Below are 24,254 nucleotides of genomic sequence, written 5' to 3'. Positions count from 1 at the left end.
ACTAGGAATTAAAAGGTGATTATATCATATATACTTTAAAATATAAAAACGGACAAACAGTTAAAAGTGACTATACGAAAGGGAGTGTGAAGGAGCACAGGTCTTGCAGTTTATGAAGCAATCTTATATACTGAATGGGTTATATTAGAACATTGATTAATTTATTAATATATTTGACAATTTAGGTACATGTGCATGGTATGGTTATTATTACTATTACTCTTATTACTATTAACATGTTATTTCTTTATTATATGAATACAAATTTTAAAAAACTTAGTTAAAATTAAATAGACAGATCTATGAAGACATCTTGGATATTTATATTCAGAATGCTATATTCAGAATATATTCAGACCACTGCAAACTCATATTAATGTAAACACACATATTAATCCTGTTGCATTGAATGCAATGTACCCACTTCATCATAAAGATGCTTTTACTCTGTTGCCCTTTTTACTTCTAAGATAACAAGTCATTTTTGCCAGTGTGGAAAATTCTTAGTCATTACCATACTGTTGTGAGGTTGTTGGGGGATTTGTGTGTGTGGTTGCAGTGGGAGGGATAGGCTATATGACCAAGTGCCTTCTAATTCTTAGATCTAGCAAGCATTCTATTGTTGGAATTGCCAGGCCAACCTCTAGTTGAAGTAATGTCCTAAATAGGGATCATGAAGGTAACAGAGGAAGTAGCTCTATGCCAGAAGACAAATGGGTGGGTCCCTTCCCTCATCTGGCTATTGATGAGAAGGACAAAGGCCCTAGTTGTGTGTGAGTGAGAGCTAGAATCTGGAAACAAGAAGCAGGCAGAATCCTGGGAGGGAGAACTGTGCTTGGTTTCTTTTTCCACCCAAGTCTGTGGCTATGGGAGAAGCAAGACCTTATTGCTGTGAATGCTGTGAGCCACTCCATTGTAGGCTCAGGTTGTGTGCGTGTGTAATTTATTTCATTTCTTAGACTTAATAGTTGCTTGTTACCTGAAGGGTTCCAAGTGACTTATTACAATATATATATATATATATATATATATATATATATATATATATATATATATATATGCTTTCGTAGATTTTCACGGGTACAGGAATGCAGGTTTTGGTGTCCTCGGGTGTCTTCCCGTGTAAAAGTTGGGGTGTCTAGGCGACGTTTCGACGAGGTCTCACTCGTCATCTTCAGGCTGGTGCTTTCGGCTTCTTGTTACTGGACCAGAGCAGGATCTCAGTGTTTGAGTTCCTATAAATACTGTTGAGGGGGTGTGGTGTATAGCCTCCAATGTTCTGGGCAGAGAGGAAGTTCCCAGGCTAGTGTGCCTTTTCTTCTTTTGTTCCTTAATTACTTGAGGGATATCTTGAGTGATTTCTTGAGTGATATCCTGAGTACCACTTAGGTGGGTCATTAGGTGTGGATTAGTTGCTAAAGTCTTTGTGTCTTGACCTCTTGAACTTTGTGAAGAGTTTTTCTGAGAAGATGGCTGTACTGCACTTAGTTGTGCTCTGGCTTGGCTTCGTGTATAGGGGCGAGCTGTGGTTTTGTGGCCTGTGTCAGCCAGATCTGTGTAGGGATTGCAGGGGGGTGCAGCATCCGGAGGTGCCACCATGGTTTGGCTACTGGATGGTGTCTGTAATTTATCTGTGGAGAGGGTCTGGGTTTGGGTCTGGTGTGGTTGATTGGTGATGGCGTTCTGTGTGCCTCTGGATCTGGTGTCAGTTTTTGTGGGGAGGGCTAATTTCCAGATGTCTGGCAAGCGGGATGTGTCGTCACGCTTGTTCATGTTGTGAGGGTGTTTCTCTATCTCGATGGCTTCCATGATTATTCTCTTGTGGTGATGTTCCATGTTAAAGAGCAATTTGGAATCTGCAAAATTAATTTCGTGTCCTGTTTCTTTCATGTGTTGGAAAAGAGAGGAAGTTTTTTCTTCTTTTTTGAACAGAAAGCACTCACCAACCTGAGGAAAGACAACAACATAATCATTCTCCCAGCAGACAAAGGTAATGCCACTGTTGTGATGAACACATCGGACTACCAAGCAAAACTATCAAATCTACTCCAAGATCCTACCTACCAACCTATAAAAACAGATCCCACCACCTATCTGGAAAAAACCACCAAATCCAAAATAAAAGCCTCTCCTATCAGTGAAGAAATCCAGCTAAGAATCATCCCCAGAGAAAAATCATCCAGATGCCCCAAACTCTACGGCCTCCCCAAGATACACAAAGAAGGAACACCACTCAGACCAATAGTCAGCTCCATAGGCTCACCTCTACAAAATCTCGCTAAATTTCTCGCCAAGCAACTTCAGCCCTATGCAGAATCCATCTCTTCACACGTTCCAAACTCCTTCCAGTTCATAGAAACAATAAAGAAGCAAAACCTACATCCTAATGACCTACTTGTGAGCTTCGATGTTGTATCTCTCTTCACACAAGTGCCCATTAATGAAGCCTTGACAGCCATTCAAAACAAATACAATCCCCCCGAATACATCTTGGACCTGACCAACCACTGCCTAACCAACACGTACTTCATCCACAATGGACAAAGATACAAACAGATAGAAGGAGCACCTATGGGATCACCCCTCTCACCGGTCATCGCAAACCTGTACATGGAACACTTTGAAACCAATGCTTTAGACAAGTCAGAACACAAACCCAAACTTTGGCTCAGATATGTTGACGACACCTTTGTAATTTGGCCACACGGGAAAGAAAAACTGGATAGCTTCCTCACACATCTCAACAGCCTACACCCCAAAATACAATTCACTATGGAAATAGAAGCCAACAACCAACTTCCCTTCCTTGACGTCCTAATCTACAAAAAACCTGATGGCTCCCTAGGACACACTATCTACCGGAAAAAAACACACACCAACCGCTACTTACATGCACAATCACACCACCACCCTGCACAAATAAACTCCGTAGCCAAGACTCTCATCTCCAGAACCAAACGCCTGGCTGACAAAGACCACTTGACAACTGAGTTACAGAATCTCTCAAATGTGTTAATTGCCAATGGATACCAGCAAAACAGGGTTACGAAGCTAATCCAAAAAGAAACACCCCCCAAAAACCAAGACACAGAAGAAAACAATGGCATGGCCCTCCTTCCTTATATCAAGGGCACTACAGATAAAATTAGCAAAATCCTCCATAAACACAATATCAAAACAGCCTTTTGCACCAACCAAAAAATAGCCAATATCCTCAGAAACCCCAAGGATAAAATCCAGTTGGAAAACCAAGGGGTCTATGAAATACCCTGCAAAGTCTGCCCAGCCACGTACATTGGACAAACAAACAGACGAATAAATGCACGTATCGCAGAACACAAGAATGCCGTCAAAAAAGAAGAAAAAACTTCCTCTCTTTTCCAACACATGAAAGAAACAGGACACGAAATTAATTTTGCAGATTCCAAATTGCTCTTTAACATGGAACATCACCACAAGAGAATAATCATGGAAGCCATCGAGATAGAGAAACACCCTCACAACATGAACAAGCGTGACGACACATCCCGCTTGCCAGACATCTGGAAATTAGCCCTCCCCACAAAAACTGACACCAGATCCAGAGGCACACAGAACGCCATCACCAATCAACCACACCAGACCCAAACCCAGACCCTCTCCACAGATAAATTACAGACACCATCCAGTAGCCAAACCATGGTGGCACCTCCGGATGCTGCACCCCCCTGCAATCCCTACACAGATCTGGCTGACACAGGCCACAAAACCACAGCTCGCCCCTATACACGAAGCCAAGCCAGAGCACAACTAAGTGCAGTACAGCCATCTTCTCAGAAAAACTCTTCACAAAGTTCAAGAGGTCAAGACACAAAGACTTTAGCAACTAATCCACACCTAATGACCCACCTAAGTGGTACTCAGGATATCACTCAAGAAATCACTCAAGATATCCCTCAAGTAATTAAGGAACAAAAGAAGAAAAGGCACACTAGCCTGGGAACTTCCTCTCTGCCCAGAACATTGGAGGCTATACACCACACCCCCTCAACAGTATTTATAGGAACTCAAACACTGAGATCCTGCTCTGTTCCAGTAACAAGAAGCCGAAAGCACCAGCCTGAAGATGACGAGTGAGACCTCGTCGAAACGTCGCCTAGACACCCCAACTTTTACACGGGAAGACACCCGAGGACACCAAAACCTGCATATATATATATATATATATATATATATATTTACAGTATATCATACCTTGGGGGTGGGGAATTGGGAGGAATCATATAATTCATTAATATTTCACATAACATAACATCCATTAAGAAAAAAAAATCATAATCAAATACTAAACAAGGCAATATTCAGAACCATCAGTTAAGAAGTAAACAAAACCTCAGGCTCCACCTAGTCCAAAAAATCATTCACATTAAACCAACATAAAGCATAAATTCTAAAGACACTACAGTCTCCACTGTCCCTCATTCTGATGAAACAAAATCCTGTGTAAACCTCTCAGACCCCTAGAATCTACACCACTTGGAGATCAGGGATGGCATGCTGCAATACCATTCTTTGATAGAAAGTGTAATTACTTACATCCACTTTTTTGAATATATTAACCCAGATGTGAGTATTATTTTACATGACCACAAATCAAATGTTCAGTGTATTATCATGTAACATTAAGTTTACCACTTGATAATATCCACTCTAATGGGTTCAAGTGATATGAGATTACAGATCAATTTAAAGATTGATTTTATAATGTTAAAAATAAGCACTCACTGTTAAATATTCCCAAGCTAAAGAAATGTGCACTGTCACATACCTGTCTCATTGGCTATCATGTCTTCTGGACACAGAGCACAGTCATAACAGCAAGGTGGTTCCTCCTTCCGAACTATCTTGCTGTGTCCCTGATGGCAGCCCTCGACACACTTCGACTGTGGTGGTACCTTATCATTTAATGAATGAAATAAAATTCAGAGATAGGTAGCACTAAACATTTTATATTAACTAGTATTGCTATATTTTTACTTGACAGCTTGGAAATTCTGAGGGATCCCAGATCCTGCTGGGATGCAAGACTTTTAAAATTAGAGCCAAATTATATTTCATTTGAATAGACTTCAAAGTGTCACAAAAAGGAGTTCCAAGTGCTTTTTAACTAACATTTGAAGAAATGTGGTCAGCAAGGTATTTCTCCCCCCCCCCATACATAAAACATAAAGAAATAATACTTCCTGACAGGAATGGAGCAACAACAACAACAACAACAACAACAACAACAATTTATTATTTATATCCTGCCCTTTCTGGCTGGGTTTTCCTAGCCACTCTGGGTGGCTCCCAACAGAATATTAAAAACCGAATAAAACATCAAACATTAAAAACTTCCCTAAACAGGGTTGCCTACAGCTGCCTACAATGTCAGATAGTTGTTTATTTCTTTGACATCTGATGGGAGGGCGTTCCACAGGGCGGGCACCACCACTGAGAAGGCCCTCTGCCTGGCTCCTTGTAACCTCAGTTCTTGCAGTGAGGGAACTGACAGAAGGCCCTCGTGCTGGACCTCAGTGTCTGGGCTGAATGATGGGGGTGGAGATGCTCCTTCTGGTATACTGGGCCAAGGCCGTTTAGGGCTTTAAAGGTCAGCACCAACACTTTGAATTGTGCTAGGAAACGTCCTGGGAGCCAATGTAGGTCTTTCAAAACCGGTGCTATCTGGTCTCGGCGAACACTCCCAGTTACCAATCTAGCTGCCTCATTCCGAATTAGTTGTGGTTTCCGGGTCACCTTCAAAGGTAGCCCCATGTAGAGCACATTGCAGTAGTCCAAGCAGGAGATAACTAGAGCATGCACCACTCTGGCGAGACAGCCTGTGAGCAGATAGGGTCTCAGCTTGTGTACCAGATGGAGCTGGTAAACAGTTGCCCTGGACACAGAATTGACCTGCCCCTCCGTGGACAGCTGCTAGTCCAAAATGACTCCCAGGCTGCGCATCTGGTCCTTCAGGGGCACAGTTACCCCATTCAGGACCAGGGAGTCCTCCATACCTGCCTCCTTCTGTCCCCCTAAAGCAGTACTTCTGTCTTGTCAGGATTCAACCTCAATCTGTTAGCCACCACCCATCCTCCAGGCACCTCCAGGCACCCACACAGGACCTTCACCGCCTTCACTGGTTCTGATTTAAAAGAGATGTAGAGCTGGGTATCATCTGCATACTGATGAACACCCAGCCCAAACCCCCTGATGATCTCTCTCAGCCATTCTGTTGGCTGGGTTCCACTCCCAGGCAGCCCTGAGTGGGCTCAGTGGCCTTCAGGATCCATGAAATGTTGATGGTATCAGCTGGGGAGAGAAACAGAGGGCAGGGGAAATTCTTGATCCACAAATAAATTGTTAATTGGGTTGTGGGAGGGGGCATGAAAGCCTAAGGTTAAATAATTCCCAACCCTGAACTATATGGGGAGATTTCAGTATTGAAATAGTTACCCAGTTCACACATCATAAACCTCAAGTATTTTATATAGCAATAATGACATTAACAGCTTGATTCAAATGCAAGATCCACTGGGATGATAAAGCTTGAATTCAGTGGATCTTTCCCAGCTTAGCTAGGGCTGTGCTGACCTCAGCCATTAACCCAGCTCTGTTGTGCCTCAGACAACTCATTTGCATACAGATGTGTATACCTGCTGGTATCTGTATTCCTACCTGTTGGAATCGTTTGTTCCACAAAATGGCATCCTCCATAATTTTGAGTTTTTGACTTGCTGATTTCCCCCCCACCTGAACTCTCAGAGCAGAGTGATTGGGGAAAACAAACCAGTTGAAGATATCATAGTAACCAGATGAAACCTCTCCATTTTCAATCAAGATTTCATGTCCAGCACCATTATTGAAGCAGATGCTTTTCAGGGCAGCATGGAGCTAAATTGGCATAGGATACAATTAATCTGTTATCCTAAACTGGTTTAATCTACTACTCTGTTGTATAACATTTTGCAATTAGACATGAATATTATAAATCTGGGGTGCAAGGAGTTCTCCACAGCTTCTTTTCAGCTGACTTCCTTTCAAAAGTATGAATTCTTAGTCAGCTTAAGATCATAGAATCATAGGATTGTAAAATTTGACCAGACCATGAGGGTCATCTAGTTCAAACCCTTGCAATGCCAGAAGCATTTGCCCAGTGTGAGTCTATGGAATACAAGAAGGAGTTGGATCTGGACAGCAGGAGTCCATTTATTCAATAGTACTTTCCTGCCTCTCCCTTGCTAAGACAGTTCCATGTGTTCCATTAAAAGACACTCCTGAGGATTGTGTAATCACTCAGAATGGTGCCGAATGTGACTTGCAGACAATAATAGAGAAACAGGGCATAGATGCTCATGTTTCTATGGGTTTACTATCATACACTGTGCACCATTGTGCACTCTTTTTATTTAGTCCTCCACCCAAAGCTCTCCAGATGTTTCTTGTCTGTAATAATATATAAAGTTTTAGTGTCATATCCAACTAAATTGTAGTCAAAGTAGTTTCATGGAAATTAATGGTCCTAAGATAGTAATGTCCCTTAATTTCAATGAGTCAACTCCTGATATAACATTAGTCATCAGACTTCTTCTTCTTCCTACTACTACTATTAATTTATTTATACCCCGCCCAACTGGCTGGGTTTCCCCAGCCACTCTGGGCAGCTCCCAACAGAATATTAAAAACACGATAAAACACCAAACATTAAATACTTTCCTAAACAGGGTAGGCTTCAGATGTCTTCTAAAAGTCAGATTTCATCTTTGACAAGAAATTCATTAGAATAATAGAGCTTACCTGCCATGGCTGAACATTTGTTGTGCCTCCTTGCAGCCTTGTTCTTTGTCTTGACCCATGAATGGAATGTAAAGCATGTGCTATAGCGTAGACAGCATTGTAGACACTATAGCTCTCCCCAGTCATATCTATCTCAAACATAATCACAGATGTTGTTTCCAGTTCCTCCTTTCCTGTACACCTTTTTCCATATTCACAATGTGCAAAGTTTTCATTGGGAAAAGTACAGGTAAATAGAAATCGCCAGAATATACAAAGGAAGTGCATCAGTGACGGATCAGGCTTTATGTTCTTGAGAAAATCATGGAATTCTGGCACTGGATCTCTGTGGGCTGAGAAATACAAGGTGCCACTGAAAGTAGCTGTAGGGAATCTGAAGAAACGTTGTTGGCTGAAATCCCACCGAGCAGTTATAATCCAAACTTTTGCAAAGTTGTCAGTCTTGAAGAACTCAGCATGCTCTATTTTGGTTATTAAATTCCAAAGAGAGCGGGAATTTCCACTGACCACAAGCACATTGACATCTCTTAAAAGTAGCAACCCTATTTTTGACACGTCTTTTTCTGAATTACGTTTTAGGTTTTCTACCCTGTGTGAGAAGGCAACACAAATGCCATTGTGGGCAAGTAGAGGTGTTAAAATCTGCAAAAATGTTTCTCCGTCATCATCATCTGAAACAAAGAGGCCAACCCATGTCCATTTGAAATGTAGGAGCAGCTGGACAATTGCATTGGGCTGAATGGTTTCACTTGGAGTCATCCGGTAGAGGAAAGGGAAATTAGTTTTACCCTTGAGTGTTGTGTCATATGCACCATAAGTGAGCTGATGGGGGAAACATGGCTGCTTAGATCTCGGAAAAATAACAAAATCTAGTATTTCCCCAAAGTATATGATTCCCAACTAAACATTTTAGTCTGTAAACTTATGCACGTGTCACTGAAGTCAGACTCATTGAACACAGAACTATTTCCACTGGTCATCTCTGTACCACCACACACCCATTACTTACCATGATTCAGGGGTACGATCAGTAAAGTGAGACATATTTTATACAGGAAGGATCTCCCAGGATTTGGAAACTTGGATGTTCCAGTTGCTTCCATCCACTACATAAATAGCAGTGGGTTGGGCCAAACTACAGCACGGCCCTATTCTTCCCTTCAACATGATTAAAATAATTCATCTAATAGTACAACTTTTACAATACATATCGTTTAAATGAGAGTGTGGCAGATTAGCTGTAATGTTCCTAACCAAACCTGATTGATTCAGTAAAACAAAATAAATTCAGAACCTCCATGGTGTATGTATGGGGGGGAGGTTAATTACAAATCACCGAAAATATATGCTTACAAATACCTGTGGGATCTTGTACAGATTCAAAATGGTGAAATCTGCTTTACATCTTCTACAATGAGAGTGCTAAGTGACAGATAAGAGATCTATTGATCCTTGCCTCCAGTTTGTATATGATCACATACATACCTGAGGAATCTTGTATTGATCCAAGATGGTGGCCAGTTGGTTGGCATCTTCTACAGTGAGACCTCCAATGACAGACAACACGTCCTCATTCATATTATTATTATTATTAATTCCATTCATTTGTTGTGTGAACAGTAGGTCCAGCAAGCTCTCATATGTGCTGCGTGCATCAAACAGGTTGTCATAGATGTTGAAACCCAGAGAGACATTAGACAAGAGTTTGGGGTTCTTATTGATCTCACGAATGGCAAAAATCAGCGAGAGGACTGGCTGATAATTTTTAAGCACTGGACTGCAATGAGATTGACAGTGAGTCATAAGGCCTTCTATCAGAGATTATTTGCACTAATCTTACACCCTGAAAGGTTGCTGAACACCTGAACACCTGATCCCCCACTCAAATGACAAAAGAATTATATATGAGGTTGTAGGGTTGCCCATTTGAGTAGTAGAAGTCTGCAGTCTGCAGAAAACAGCAGCAGGAGACTTTTTCAGGTGGTTCGCAGTTTATCGGAACCACCTGTACCACCGGGGCCTGGTAGGGACCCCAAGATCTCCTGCAATGCTTTTGCAAAGTTTTTTGCAGATAAAATCGCTCAGATTCAGAAGGAGGTAGACTCCACCGTGGGAGCAGGGCCAGGGCGGGAGAGTGCTAGAGTTCTGTCTGGTCCTGTTATATGGGATCAATTCCAATCTGTTACCTCCGAGGATGTGGACAGGCTGCTTGGACGAGTGAAACCGACCACCTGTCTCCTTGATCCTTGCCCATCCTGGCTGATAAAAGCGAGCCGGGAAGCGCTGGGCGATGGGCTCTGCGGGGTGGTGAATGCTTCCCTCTGTGAGGGAGCCTTCCCAGACCCGCTGAAAGAGGCGGTCATTAAACCGCTTCTTAAAAAAACATCTTTAGACCCGGCCAATTTGGCCAACTATCGCCCAGTCTCAAATCTGCCATTCTTGGGCAAGGTGATTGAGCGGGTGGTTGCTGAACAACTCCAAGCACGCCTGGAGGAAACGGACCATTTGGATCCCTTCCAATCGGGATTCAGGCCTCACCATGGGACTGAAACTGCCTTGGTCGCACTGGTTGATGATCTCCGGCGGGCTAGGGACAAAGGTGAGAGCTGTTTCCTAGTTCTGCTGGATCTCTCAGCGGCCTTTGACACCATCCACCATAACATCCTTCTGGACCGTCTAGAGGGGCTGGGAGCTGGGGGCACTGTCATACAGTGGTTCCGCTCCTTCCTCCTGGGCCGTGTCCAGAAAGTGGTGGTGGGGGGTGAGTGTTCAGACCCCTGGGCTCTCACTTGTGGGGTGCCTCAGGGTTCTGTCCTCTCCCCCATGCTTTTTAATATCTATATGAAGCCGCTGGGAGAGATCATCAGGGGGTTTGGACTGGGTGTTCATCAGTATGCAGATGACACCCAGCTCTACCTCTCCTTTAAATCAGAACCAGTGAAGGCGGTGAAGGTCCTGTGTGAGTGCCTGGAGGCGGTTGGAGGTTGGATGGCGGCTAACAGATTGAGGTTGAATCCTGACAAGACAGAAGTACTGTTTTTGGGGGACAGGAGGCGGGCAGGTGTGGAGGATTCCCTGGTCCTGAATGGGGTAACTGTGCCCCTGAAGGACCAGGTGCGCAGCCTGGGAGTCATTTTGGACTCACAGCTGTCCATGGAGGCGCAGGTTAACTCTGTGTCCAGGGCAGCTGTCTACCAGCTCCACCTGGTACGCAGGCTAAGACCCTACCTCCCCGCGGACTGTCTCGCCAGAGTGGTGCATGCTCTAGTTATCTCACGCTTGGACTACTGCAACGCGCTCTACGTGGGGCTACCTTTGAAGGTGACCCGGAAACTGCAATTAATCCAGAATGCGGCAGCTAGACTGGTGACTGGGAGTGGCCGCCGGGACCACATAACACCGGTTCTGAGAGATCTGCACTGGCTCCCAGTACGTTTCCGAGCACGATTCAAAGTGTTGGTGCTGACCTTTAAAGCCCTAAACGGCCTCGGTCCTGTATACCTGAAGGAGCGTCTCCACCCCCATCGTTCAGCCCGGACACTGAGATCCAGTGCCGAGGGCCTTCTGGCGGTTCCGTCATTGCGAGAAGTGAGGCTACAGGGAACCAGACAGAGGGCCTTCTCGATAGTGGCGCCCGCCCTGTGGAACGCCCTCCCATCAGATGTCAAAGAGATAAAGAATTACCTGACATTCAGAAAACATCTTAAGGCAGCCCTGTTCAGGGAAGTTTTTAATATGTCATGCTGTACTGTTTTTAACACTGATTGGGAGCCGCCCAGAGTGTCTGGGGAAACTCAGCCAGATGGGCGGGGTATAAATAATAAATTATTATTATTATTATTATTATTATTATAGTAGAAAACTGAGTAGTATGTTTTATCTGAAGGCTTCTGTACAGTTAACAGAGAAGCTGGGCAACTGGTTGAGGGGAAATAGAAGATATATCATTCCACCAATAACTGATCTATTAGCTAGTTTGTGTCACTTGTGCTTAAATAACTAACACAAGAAAGCAAGAATGCTAATGTTGATGAATGCTCGACGGGGATCCTTGAACTGTAAAAAATAATAATTCATCAGTCAAGCCCCCGATGCCTGAAAAATCCTCTACAAATAGAAATTCAACTTCCCCTTTTCTGTAGAAGCAGGCTAAGATGGGAGGGGACTACTTTTTGTAATGTTGTCTCATACAAGAGTATGATAGAAGAACATATACTTTGCATGCACAAAGTCTTCAATGCAATCCTCGATATCTCCATGAAGGTCTGGGAAGGACTCATTCCTGAGACACAGGGCAACTACTACCAAGGAGCAGAGATAGAACTGAGCTAGATAGACCAATGCTTTGACTCGGTATTAGTAGCTTCCTATACTCTGCTCTGGTCTTATGCGGCAGATTATGTCCCTAATCATTATATGGCGAATACATTTTCTGCTACTACTTTTTAGTTAAAAAATAACTTACTTATAAGTTGTACGATGCCTTTCTGGTTTTATTTTCAAGCTGAATGATTCAGAAATAGTATATATTAGAGAGAAGATTCCACCTATTATAACTTCTCCTGGATTGTATAATTTATCTTGGATGCTTCTATCATAACTACATTTGCCTTTCATGTCTTTGGATGCAAGAGAAGGGAGTAGGAGCAGCAATAAAAGCAGCACCAAGAGCCACTTGAGTCTCCCCAGTCCACAGCCACACACTGACATTCTCAGATCTACTCCCTGCTACAATGGTCCCTGCAGTTGGCACACAACCAAACATTCACATAAGAATCACATCAACACAGAAACTGTGGAGAAATATGTTCTACTTGAAAGTGATGAAAGAAGAGGATATAGCCATGCCTCCCAGTGGACCTAATCCCACTCTGATTGGCACACTGGGACGTCAGCAGAGAACCAGGTTCAGAATCTAATCACATGTGCTTCTAATCTGGAAAAAATTGTATGCTGATTCTTCTAAAATTAAGATTAATAACCGTTATTTTGAAAATTATAGAGTAGTGAATCAACTTTCAGGGGCCATAGTTTCTACTTCTGGGGGGAGGGGGAAACATGTTTACAAGATTTACGTGAATATACTTTCTGGTTCACTTTTAGTAGGTCTGGGAAACTTTACTTCTATTGAACCACTGTGAACATAGCATATAACATAACATTCACTGAATGTCAATAGCATACCATCCAACATTCCTCAGAAAATAGGGATATTCTGTGTATAACCCAATTATAAAGGTCTAAACAAGACTAAAACAAAGTTCTTTTTTAGTGCAATCATAAGGAAAAGGATACCATGTTAATGTTGTGCAGGGCAGCATAATTATTGATATTCTAACTCACTCATAATGCTAAAGTAAGAAATAAAATGTCTGTACTGCTGCAAAAAATAACAAGTGTCAGAAATTACACCTTCTGGGCCCAGTGATGTGGGTAGAGGAATACAGCTGCTTCTGCAAAGGTGCTCTGATCAAAAAGTGGGAGACAAAATTTCCGTGCCTCCAGGTTTGCCCCAAGGCAACATAAATCTTCATGCTTATGGTCCAAATGTAACATTTGGGAGTGTTAGTACTTGTCTGGAGCTCAGATCAACTCCTTTTCTATTTCTTAAATACACTTTGTTCACAACAAGTTCATGAGGGATTTAGAGGGTATGAAGGTGGTTCTGGTTTTGCTATCTTAAACAAACAGATTTACTGCCAAGGATGAGGGAAGCTTCCATGCAGATAAGATAATGACTCCTGTCCTGTACCCAGTATACTAACGGGAGCTGCAAATTTTCTAATTTTTCTATCGCAACTTAAATAATCAATATTGGAGTTTCGTGTGATGAGGGATCAATTGTTAAACCACTCTGGGAATGGTAGCTCTGGAAAGGGAATCCACACCTACTGAAGAAAATGGAAGATTTCTTTCTTAGAAGTTTTGATCAATGCAAATAATTTTGACAAGGCAATTTTCATATCCTTGTTTCGCATGCTGTAGATCACTGGGTTCAGCAGGGGTGGAACCACAGAATATATCACAGCAAAAGACAAATCTTGCTGTGATGTGGTACTATACATAGGACTTAGGTAAGCAAACCACCCAGTTAATAACAACATGGAGATAACAATGAGGTGAGGAAGACAAGTTGAGAAGACTTTTTGCCTTCCCTGAATAGAAGGCATTTTTAACACAGCGCTGAAAATATAGACATAAGTTACAACAATGAAGAAGAGGCAACCTGATTCAATGAAAATACTCAGCACGATAGCTCCAATTTCTTTTAGGTTCAAACCAGAGCAGGAGAGCTTTAGCAACTGTGGGATTTCACAGAAAAACTGTTTGACAACACTGGAGCAGAAGGGGGTTGCAAAGGTGCATCCAGTGTGTAACACAGCACAGAGAAGACCAGTGATCCTAACACAGGCAATCATGTGGACACAGGCTTGCTTGTTCATCAGCTTCTCATATTGTAATGGGTTGCAAATAGCAATATACCGATCATATGCCATGACGGTCAGGAGAGAGAAGTTGGATGCTAAAAAGAAAATAAATAAGAGAACTTGAGCAACACACCCAGAGTAAGAAATGTGTCTGGTATTCATGAGGGAATTAGCCATGGTATTGGGAACAATGACTGAAACAGATCCAAGGTCCTGTATGGCCAAGTTCATAAGGAAGAAGTACATGGGGGTGTGCAGTTGGCCATCGAAAGCTACTGCAGAGATGATGAGAAGGTTCCCTATTACTGTAGCCAAATACAAAACTAGGAATAGAAGGAAGTGAAAAATTTGCATTTCCCGAACCTCTGAAAACTCTTCAAGCAGGAACTCTGATACAAAGGACTGGTTCACCATGGTTTTTTCCTCATGAAAGTGTGGGCTGCCTATTGAAGGAAGCAGTCAACTGTTAAAATAATAGCACAGTGCTGTAAGAAGACAGGCTTCACTTGCTTGGATTGGGAAATTTCAATTTGTTATTACTGTGATTGTTTTTATGTCTGCAGAATTCATTCCAATTTATGGCTGTTATTTTGAGACATTTGTCACGCTCTGAATCTGACAGCCAGACATTGGCAAGGAGAAGAAAGCAGGGAGAGAGGAGGAGAAAGGAAGGAAGGAAGGAAGGAAGGAAGGAAGGAAGGAAGGAAGGAAGGAAGGAAGGAAGGAAGGAAGGAAGGTGTGGCAGAAGATGATAGAATAACAAGGTTTGCTCTGGGTTTGCTCTGAATAGAAATACCCATTAGCTCAACCACTACCTTATACGCACTTGCTTGCATCTTTAGCAGGAGTATATTTTGCATGAAACAAGGAGGCTGTAATAGCAATAGGTGTGTGGACCATGCCAAGAAATCGAGACCCTGACAGGGAAGCAGCTCTTCCTATCCTTATCAGAGTGGGCACAGTAGCAACATGTTCCATGTGTTAAGGGTTTACCAGGTCTGTTTTGCCATAGCTTTTTGATTCCAGCAAATACCATGATGGGGGAGTCATAGGTCCAGGTGTAAATCTACTACGAAACTCATGAAGCTTCAGCTTCAGGGCCCCTAATCCCAGAGAGGCTCCAGAAGAGACTTTATTCACACATGTATATGACAGTTCTCTATTTTTCATCCCCCTGTTAACTTTGTAAATTATAAGGCATAGGAAATATTTATCTACACCAGTGCCTTTGACACGTGAGATAATCCAGTAGAGCAGTTTTAATCAAAATATGAGATGTAGTAGCAGGACCCCAAAAATATAGGTCTGCCACTGCATAAGTCTTTAATAAAGCTTTTTGAAGGCTCCAACTTTAGTTGAGTTTGAAAGGCATGGTTCCTAAAGAGAATGAGTTTCTGTGTTCTCTATGATATTAACCGCTTTGCTACTCACTGCAAAATATTGGCAGTGGAGGGGGAGAATTGACTCACTTAAGAGGATCGTACTGTACATCAAATTATAGGAATTTGCAACTTTGAGCAAACAGACCTGAATCTTATGGGTAAGAAAGGGGAGAGAAAAAACAAATATGCATTGTTCAAGAAATTTTGGAATAGTAAGTGAAGGAAGATAGGCTACAATACTTCTCCCCATCCCCTTCTGCCTTTTATGAGAAAGAGAGAGAGTCAGGTTGTCCTCTAGATGTTGCTGGACAACAACTCCCTCCATCCCTGACTTAAGGAATGGAGCTGACCAAAGTTGGAGTCCAGCAACAGCTGCAGGGCCACCAGTTCCTCACCACCAGATTAATGAATGTAATGCAAGGTATGGTTATGGTCTTCCTCAATTAAGGTGGATCTGAATTCTGCATGATTTATACAACCGCTGTGTCTTTCTTTTTTTAACATTTATTAAATTTGTAAGGATTTGTCTTCTCACTTGGTTATTTATTTATGAATAGTTTAAACAATTCATTATTTACTCATTTACTTAACTTTTCTTTTTCCAGACCTACATATGCTTCCTTCCTTCTCTTTGCCTGTCTTCTTTTAAGTATTGAAATATTTGGTATTTTGTAATCTTTTTATATTTGAGAAAATGGAATTTAACAAAAAGAAAGGAAAGTAAATTTAAAGCCAGCTTATTCCAAATTGCTGCGGTTACATTACAGATTACCTTGAATGAATGCCAAGATTCACATGTTGGTATAAGAATATTCCCGTGTTCAGGCATACAACTCATATAAGTACTCTGAGATATGTCTGTATGCCATGGGCATACAGAGTGATGAGGGGGAAAGATATTATATTAATTGAGAAAAAACAAGATGTTTATTTTTGGAGGGGAGGAGTATACAGTATAATAGAAACTTATTTTTATTAGTTGAGCAATTAATAAACTATTAATGGAATATATTCCTACCTTTTTAAAAAGAAACCGGCCTTATAAAGAGTCAGATGCCTAATAAAGGTTTGATAAAGTAAGTATAAAGAGTCAGACCACAAATACATCCACCCGAGTATTGTCTGTACTGGTTGGCATCTGCTCTATGAGATTTCACAGAAGTGTCTTCCCCAGCATTTCCAGGAGGTTGCAAGGTTCTGAGTTTGGGGCTCTGCCTGCAAAGCATGTCCTCTATCAATGAATCACAGTCTCTCCTCCTCCAGATATTTCTTTCAACTTCAGATGCACTTCTCCTTCAGCACTGTTAGAGCTATCTAGTCACCACTGAAACTGTACAAATGTTCACCATCACTTTGGTATATGAAGACAATATGAAATTGACAACATGCTAGGGAGGTTTATTAATATCTATCTTGTGTTCCTAGAGATTTGCTCTCAGGAGTCCAACATAGCTCAGTAGCAGGGACATTAAGTGACTCTCTGGTCTGTATTTTTTTACTAATGTAATTAGGAAAAACTGGCTCTGTTTGTTTATCTTAGAATGTCAGGACACTGAAAGGAACAAAATCTATCCCTGCTCATAGCTCTTTAGTCCAATTTATTTGCTAAGAACCATTGGTTATCACAAAAATATAGAACTACAAATAGTATTGGGATAAGGTAAAGGTAAAGGGACCCCTGACAGTTAAGTCCAGTTGCAAACGACTCTGGGCTTGTGGTGCTCATCTCGCTTTACAGGCCGAGGGAGCCGGTGTTTGTCCACTTGCACAGACAGTTTTTCTGGGTCATGTGGCCAGCATGACTAAGCTGCTTCTAGCGAAGCCAGAGCAGTGCATGGAAACACTGTTTACCTTCCCGCCGGAGCTGTACCTATTTATCTACTTGCACTGCATGCTTTCGAACTGCTAGGTTGGCAGGAGCTGGGACAAAACAATGGGAGCTCACCCCATCACAGGGCCTCGAATCGCCAACCTTCCGATCAGCAAGTCCAAGTGGCACAGTGGTTTAAACCACAGAGCCACCCGCGTCCAATAGTATTAGGATACATTTTAGCATATCTGGTCCACAGAACATGGGAACTTTTGTATAATGCATTGGGCTGCTAAGACAGACATATAAACTTTATATGTATAGTCGTATCTCCGAATTCGAACGGAATCAGTTCCGGAAGTTTGTTCGACTTCTGAAACGTTCAGAAACCAAGGTGTAGCTTCTGACTTGTTTCTGATTGTACAGGTGTGCTGGAAACAATAGTGGAAGCCACACCAGATGTTTGGCTTCCAAAAAAAGTTCAAAAATCAGAACACTCACTTCTCGTTTTTGATTGTTCAGGAGATGGAATGTTCGGCTTCTGAGATGTTCGGGATCCAAGGTATGATTGTAATGTGTTTATCCCCAACCTCGAGCAAATAACAAATTCTTTCCCTACAATTCAAGAAGGAAACTCTGTAAAGAATTCCTCTCAGAAATATGTTCCTAAGAGAATTATACAGGGAGCAGTACAGTAGATAATGAAGAATGCTGCACATGTTGACATTGGATATCTCTACATCAGGAGTTTTGAACCTCTCTATTCAGCCCTCAGGAGTCTTCTTATGCTATGTCTAATTATAAAGACACACACTCAATGGCCTTGCTCCATACAATGACCCCACTCCTGGACACATTCTTCACTCACTTTGTTCTGAGCCCTCCTTCGGTATTTTTGCCAAGCTGGAAATGTGTCACTGATCTGTGATAATGACTTTTGCCTGTCTGTATGACAAGGGTGTGTGAAGAAGCTATGGCTATAGAAGTTACAGGGAACCAGGTAGAGGACATTCTTGGTAGTGGCACCCGCCCTGTGCTATGCCCTCCCACCAGATGTCAAAGAGAAAAACAACTACCAGACTTTTAGAAGACATCTGAAGGTAGCCCTGTTTAGGGAAGCTTTTAATGTTTGACAGACTATTGTATTTTAATATTTTGTTGGAAGCAGCCCATAGTGGCTGGGGAAACCCAGCCAGATGGATGGGGTGTAAATAAATTATTATTATTATTATTATTATTATTATTATTATTATTATTATTACTTCTGTGTAACTGGAGTGCAGCCATTAAAAAGTATACATGGGCAAAGTTCTAAAGTTCTGGCATTGGTTTGTTCTGTTACAAAGAGAACATCAAAGTTCAAATCATTTCCACTTAATGCAAATCAAGAAGGTTATATGAGGGACCAAGAATGAGGGCTACTGGTGGGACCAAGAATGAGGGCTACTGGTGAAAGGTCAGAAATTTAAAGGTCCATAGTTCAATGGCAGGGCATCTACTCTGCAAGTCAGGGTTCAATCCACATGTCCAGGTACAGCTGGGAAAGACCCTTACCTGAAATCCTGGATAGCTGTTGCCAACAAGAATATTGTGGTTTGAGTCAGCATAAGGCAAGTCTACCCACAATCCCAAATTTATCTTTGTTATCACCTGCATTCTGAAGCATATTATTGTTGTTTAACAGCTAAATGTTTGACCTTCATGGCCAAGTTCAAATATTTACTCAGAGTGAAAATCCCATTATGATAGTAGATGCATAGCCCACTGCACCATAATTGTAACGTAATCTGTAATGAAGGTGCAGAATATGAATTTCCATACATATGAAATTCCTATTCACATGTTTTCTCATTATTTCAAGGGGAAGCATGACAGTACTCAGACCTCTGCACATCAAGTCATAGAACATGCCCCTACATCTCATACCAAAAATTGGAAAATGTTGTGTGTATATGCATGCCAAGAAGAACTTGAGTCTCATGAGTTCTCTGTCATTTTAATACCCCTACATGGAGTCAACCTGTGCTAATTATATCAGCAGAACTACAGACCACAAAGTTATTTTTTCCCTAGTGTATGCCTCAGTGTGTTTCCACTGCTGCACTGAACTCTTGAGAATAAGTCCCTGGGAACACAAACCATGTATATAAATTAGCCACTGTCCTATGGTGACATCTACTGTTGCCATAGAAAGAATTGTTCATTGCCATGAATGGTAAGGGTTACAGATAGGTAGCCGTGTTGGTCTGCCATAGTCAAAACAAAAAAATTTCCTTCCAGTAGCACCTTAAAGACCAACTAAGTTAGTTCTTGGTATGAGCTTTCGTGTGCATGCACACTTCTTCAGATACACTGAAACAGAAGTCACCAGACCCTGCATAACTAACTTAGTTGGTCTTTAAGGTGCTACTGGAAGGAATTTTTTTTGTTTTGATGAATGGTAAGGGACACAGACGATACTGCTTCTGGAGCTGAAAGAAATCCATGAAGAAGAAAACTTGTAAGTTATTTATAGATATAACTTTCGAGAGAGTGGTTTCCTTGTGGCAGGGACACTTTGGGCAGTTAGAGAAATGCATGCAAGCTAGTAACAGAGATCAGGTCTACTGTGCAGATAATCTCAATCAGCACCATGATGAGAAAGTATGCAAATAATGAGAAAGCATGCGAATAGGAATTTCATATGTATGGAAATTCAGATTCTGCACCTTCATTACAGATTACCTCTAGCATGGAGACTTTCACTGAATTGATAATGATGTAGTATTCCCATATGTCCAGAAAAACCTGGACATGTCCTCATTTTGGGGAGCAACATGCCATCCAGGTGGATTTTTACATTTTAATGGAAATGTCTGGGATTTTTGGTTGGGAGCAGCTTGGGCTTGGACTTGCCCTCGGGCCTGGGAAGCTTGGGCCTGGGCAGCTACTGCTCCTCAATTTCTCACAGGTTCAGGATCTGCATATTCTTTATATCTGCATATTTGTACATGGCAATTCTATCAAGCATTTTTCTCTTTTTGTGGAAACCCTGTCCTGTCAGCTGCACGTTGCTGCATCTGGGAGAATGCTTTTGGCCAGGTGAGGTGATCAGGATTTTTTGTTATGTGTGCACATACATATCAGTTCCCATGTCATGGCCTTGGACATGCCTCTATGCAGCCTCTTTCTCCTTTTTAATTTTTTTATTAAACACACTCATGAGTGGAGGATTTCTTGTGGAGAAGGGGCTAACAAAGCAGCACCCTGCAATCAGTGGAATTGCACCCTCCATCACTAACCCAGCAGCCACTGCTCAATCTGTAAGCCCAACAAATCCGCCTAACTGAACCAAAGTCTAAATTTCTTGATTTGGGTCAGGATTCAGCCAAATCTAATGTATTAGTCTTCTAGGGTGACAATTACTGCTTTACTGTTCCCATGTGTGTGAAATTCTTGGGAACTGCAGATTCTGAGACTTGGGAACTGCAGATTCTGCACTTCATTATATTTCTAGTATTGTACTTGGCAAGCTTAATGGGGAACCTTCTCATAATTTCTGCAGTAGCTTCTGATGACCACTTGCACAGACCAATGTATTTCTTTATGATGAACTTGGCTATTCAGGACCTCGAACAAGTTTCAGTTATTGTTCCCAAATCCATGGCCAATTCCCTCTTAAATACTAGGCAAATTTCTTATTCTGGATGTGTAGCTCAGATCCTTTTGTTCAACTTCTTTATATCATCCAACTTCTTCCTTCTCACACTCATGGCTTATGATCAGTATGTTGCCATCTGTAATCCATTGTACTATGAGATGGTGATGAATAAGCAAGCCTACATGCAAGCGGTGGCCTGTGTGTGGATCAGTGGTTTTCTCCATGCAGTGCTACACACCAGCAGACCTTTGCAGCCCCATTTTGCTCCAATGTTGTCGATCAGTTCTTCTGTGAAATTCCACAGTTACTGAAGCTTGCATGCTCAGATTTATACCTAATTGAAATTGGAGCTGTTATGCTGAGCTTTATCCTCGAGCTAGGCTGTTTTACCTTCATCATTGTAACTTATGTGCAGATTTTCTATGCAGTGTTAAGAATTCCCTCTGTGCAGGGAAGGCATAAGGCTTACTCAACTTGCATTCCCCACCTCACTGTCATCTTCACGTTATTCTTTACCGGATTCTTTGCCTACCTGCAGTCTACCTCTGTTCTGAATTACCTGCAGTCTACCTCTGTTCTGAATTTGGTATTTACTATGGTATATTCAATGGTTCCACCCATGCTGAATCCAGTGATTTACAGTATGAAAAACAAAGAGATCAAGTCTGCCATGTCAAAGTTATTAAGTTTTAGTCAAAGTACATCATCAAGTCTTTTTTAACTGTATCTGTTTAAGTCTTCATCTCAACAGTGATGCACAATGATTTCTAATAAATTTATTACATTTTTATCCTCCCCCTTTTCTTCTTTATTCAAAATGGACTTCAGGACAATATTCCTGTTGTTATGAAACAACAAACCAACAATACAATAAAAATTAAGAGGAAGGAACAAAACCATTCAACCTATTTTAAAATACCCCAATCTAAAAATGGGTTAACATTGCTCCAAAAAAGGGATACAGTGTTCGTGCTTAGTTGGTGCTCCCCGTCTTGGAGGGGAGGAATTTGACATTTGGAGCACCACCCCAAACAAGACCCTCTCTTTTGTACGCATATGATGTTCTTTTCCTAATGATGGCAGGCTTCCTCTTAACAGTCTTAATACATGAACAGGAGGAAGTCAAAATCTTACATCTTTAAAAGTGCTTTCTCTGAAGGATGACTGAGCCATTTTATATTGTATACTATACAGAATGTATGTGATTTGATGCTCTTATGATCTGTTTTTATATAAAGATAATAATGGTTATGTACATTTTTTTTATAGCGTATGATTTTAAAATATATGTTTTTGTGGTACACCACCTTGCTCGCGATCACTGCAGATGGTGACAGCAGTCACGAAATTAAAAGATGCCTGCTCCTTGGGAGAAAGGTGATGGCAAACCTAGACAGCGTCTTAAAAAGCAGAGACATCACCTTGCCAACAAAGGTCTGTATAGTTAAAGCCATGGTTTTCCCAGTAGTGATGTATGGAAGTGAGAGCTGGACCATAAAGAAGGCTGGTCGCCGAAGATTTGATGCTTTTGAATTATGGTGCTTTAGGAGACTCTTGAGAGTCCCATGGACTACAATAAGATCAAACCTATCCATTCTTAAGGAAATCAGCCCTGAGTGCTCACTGGAAGTACAGATCCTAAAGCTGAGGCTCCAATACTTTGGCCACCTTATGAGAAGAGAAGACTCTCTGGAAAAGACCCTGATGTTGGGGAAGATTGAGGGCACAAGGAGAAGGGGACGACGGAGGACGAGATGGTTGGACAGTGTTCTTGAAGCTACAAACATGAGTTTGACCAAGCTGTGGGAGGCAGTGGAAGACAGGAGTGCCTGGCGTGCTCTGGTCCATGGGGTCACGAAGAGTCGGACACGACTAAACGACTAAACAATAACAACCTTGCTTGCAAGTGATTTACAATGTCCCACATTTGCTAGCTGAATATCTGTCAGGGACTGGACAGAGAAGGAATGGTGGAGACCGCCTCCTTAGCCTGACCCTTCCAGAGAAGAAGACAGTTCTGAATTACAAAAGGAGTTCGAGGGATGTCACTGCTCAAAGGAAGATGAGGGGAAATAAAGGGAGAGGAGGAGGAAGAGCCTGACCAGCTGGCTGACAAGTTATCAGTAGAATGCATTCCAGACCCACCATCTCCCAGAACCCAGAGAACATTAAAAGTAGGAGGGCTTGGAGACAGATGGCCTTAAGCAGCAACCGTAAGGGTGGTGGTGCTGTTGACGAATGAGTAAGAGAGAAAGTGGGTTGAGATGTACTTGGTGCAACACCATTATTCCAAGAGGCTGCATTTCTAAGCTTCTCTCTGTGAATATTGAATAAAAAGCAAATGGTAAGAACTTCCTTGTCTACCGTGGGGGTTGGATACTCCGATGCCTGACAGTATCATATCTTTGCACATTACACTGAATGACAACGCACAGTATCATATCCCCTAATGCATTTCTAATGCAATAGCTTCAAATACAACCACAGTGTATGTATTTTGGGGCAGGGGGAGGCTGAGGGGGATTTGAACTCAGTTCTTCATTCTGATACTCTGCCTACTGCATTTACAATCCAACTTTGGAAGAACTTCAAATCTGCACACTGTGAACTTCCCTCTATTAAACATTTCTAGTAAGGCAAGCATGAGCCAATCTGAGAAGAAATCCATATGGATTACTACTGTTGATAACCAATCTACAGCTTAAAAGATAAATCACATTACAAGCATGGAACTTCTTGATGGTGATGAAGATGTAGCAAATTGGACCAGATTGCAGCACTTTCTCACTGCACCATTTTCTCAATCTAACTCACTCTCTTGGAAGTGGCATTTATGTCACCACTGAAAATAAATGGATTACTGAATATCCCCCATGTTACAAATATAGTTAGAGCTTGATATTCTGTTTTGGAATAGCCCATCACCAAATGGGAATAAATAAAAAAAAGCTCCTTTTGTCCTCTCTCAAGAAAAATATATCATACAACTTTCTCATTCTTTTCCAAGTTCTGTCTTCTGCTACTATTAATGGTCATATTCATAGCACCTCCCTAGATTTTAAACTGTTCACCTTATGCTTTCCTTCTCTGAGGAACAGGGTAGCTGGATAGGAAACAGAGAAGTTTGATCAAATATGAGATCCCAATATCACAAACCAGGGAGGGAAATGGGAGGAGAT

General features: G+C 41.8%; 1 protein-coding gene and 1 pseudogene across 2 annotated transcripts in view; both read left to right on the top strand.

Annotated features, from left to right (window-relative positions):
• The window catches only part of LOC309354803 (olfactory receptor 14A16-like), a 50,694-nt pseudogene extending 28,898 nt beyond the window's left edge, over window positions 1-21,796 (top strand). The window contains exon 2 of the transcript in view: window positions 20,907-21,796. The product of the transcript in view is annotated as an olfactory receptor 14A16-like (transcript). The remainder of the gene's footprint in view (window positions 1-20,906) is intronic.
• LOC309356061 (uncharacterized protein) lies at window positions 1,091-4,609 on the top strand (the record flags this gene model as incomplete). Its single annotated transcript, XM_081887241.1, has 3 exons — window positions 1,091-1,136; window positions 1,937-3,798; window positions 4,604-4,609. Exons 2-3 carry the CDS (start codon window positions 2,008-2,010, stop codon window positions 4,607-4,609), a joined length of 1,797 nt encoding a protein of 598 aa, XP_081743367.1. The 5' UTR covers window positions 1,091-1,136; window positions 1,937-2,007.
• Window positions 21,797-24,254: the final 2,458 nt, after the last annotated feature.

The sequence above is a fragment of the Podarcis melisellensis genome (assembly GCF_964234715.1).
Source record: "Podarcis melisellensis genome assembly, chromosome: 13".
Taxonomy (NCBI): domain Eukaryota; kingdom Metazoa; phylum Chordata; class Lepidosauria; order Squamata; family Lacertidae; genus Podarcis; species Podarcis melisellensis.
The sequence above is the reverse complement of the archived record's forward strand: the minus strand, read 5'-3'. Positions and strand labels throughout refer to the sequence as shown.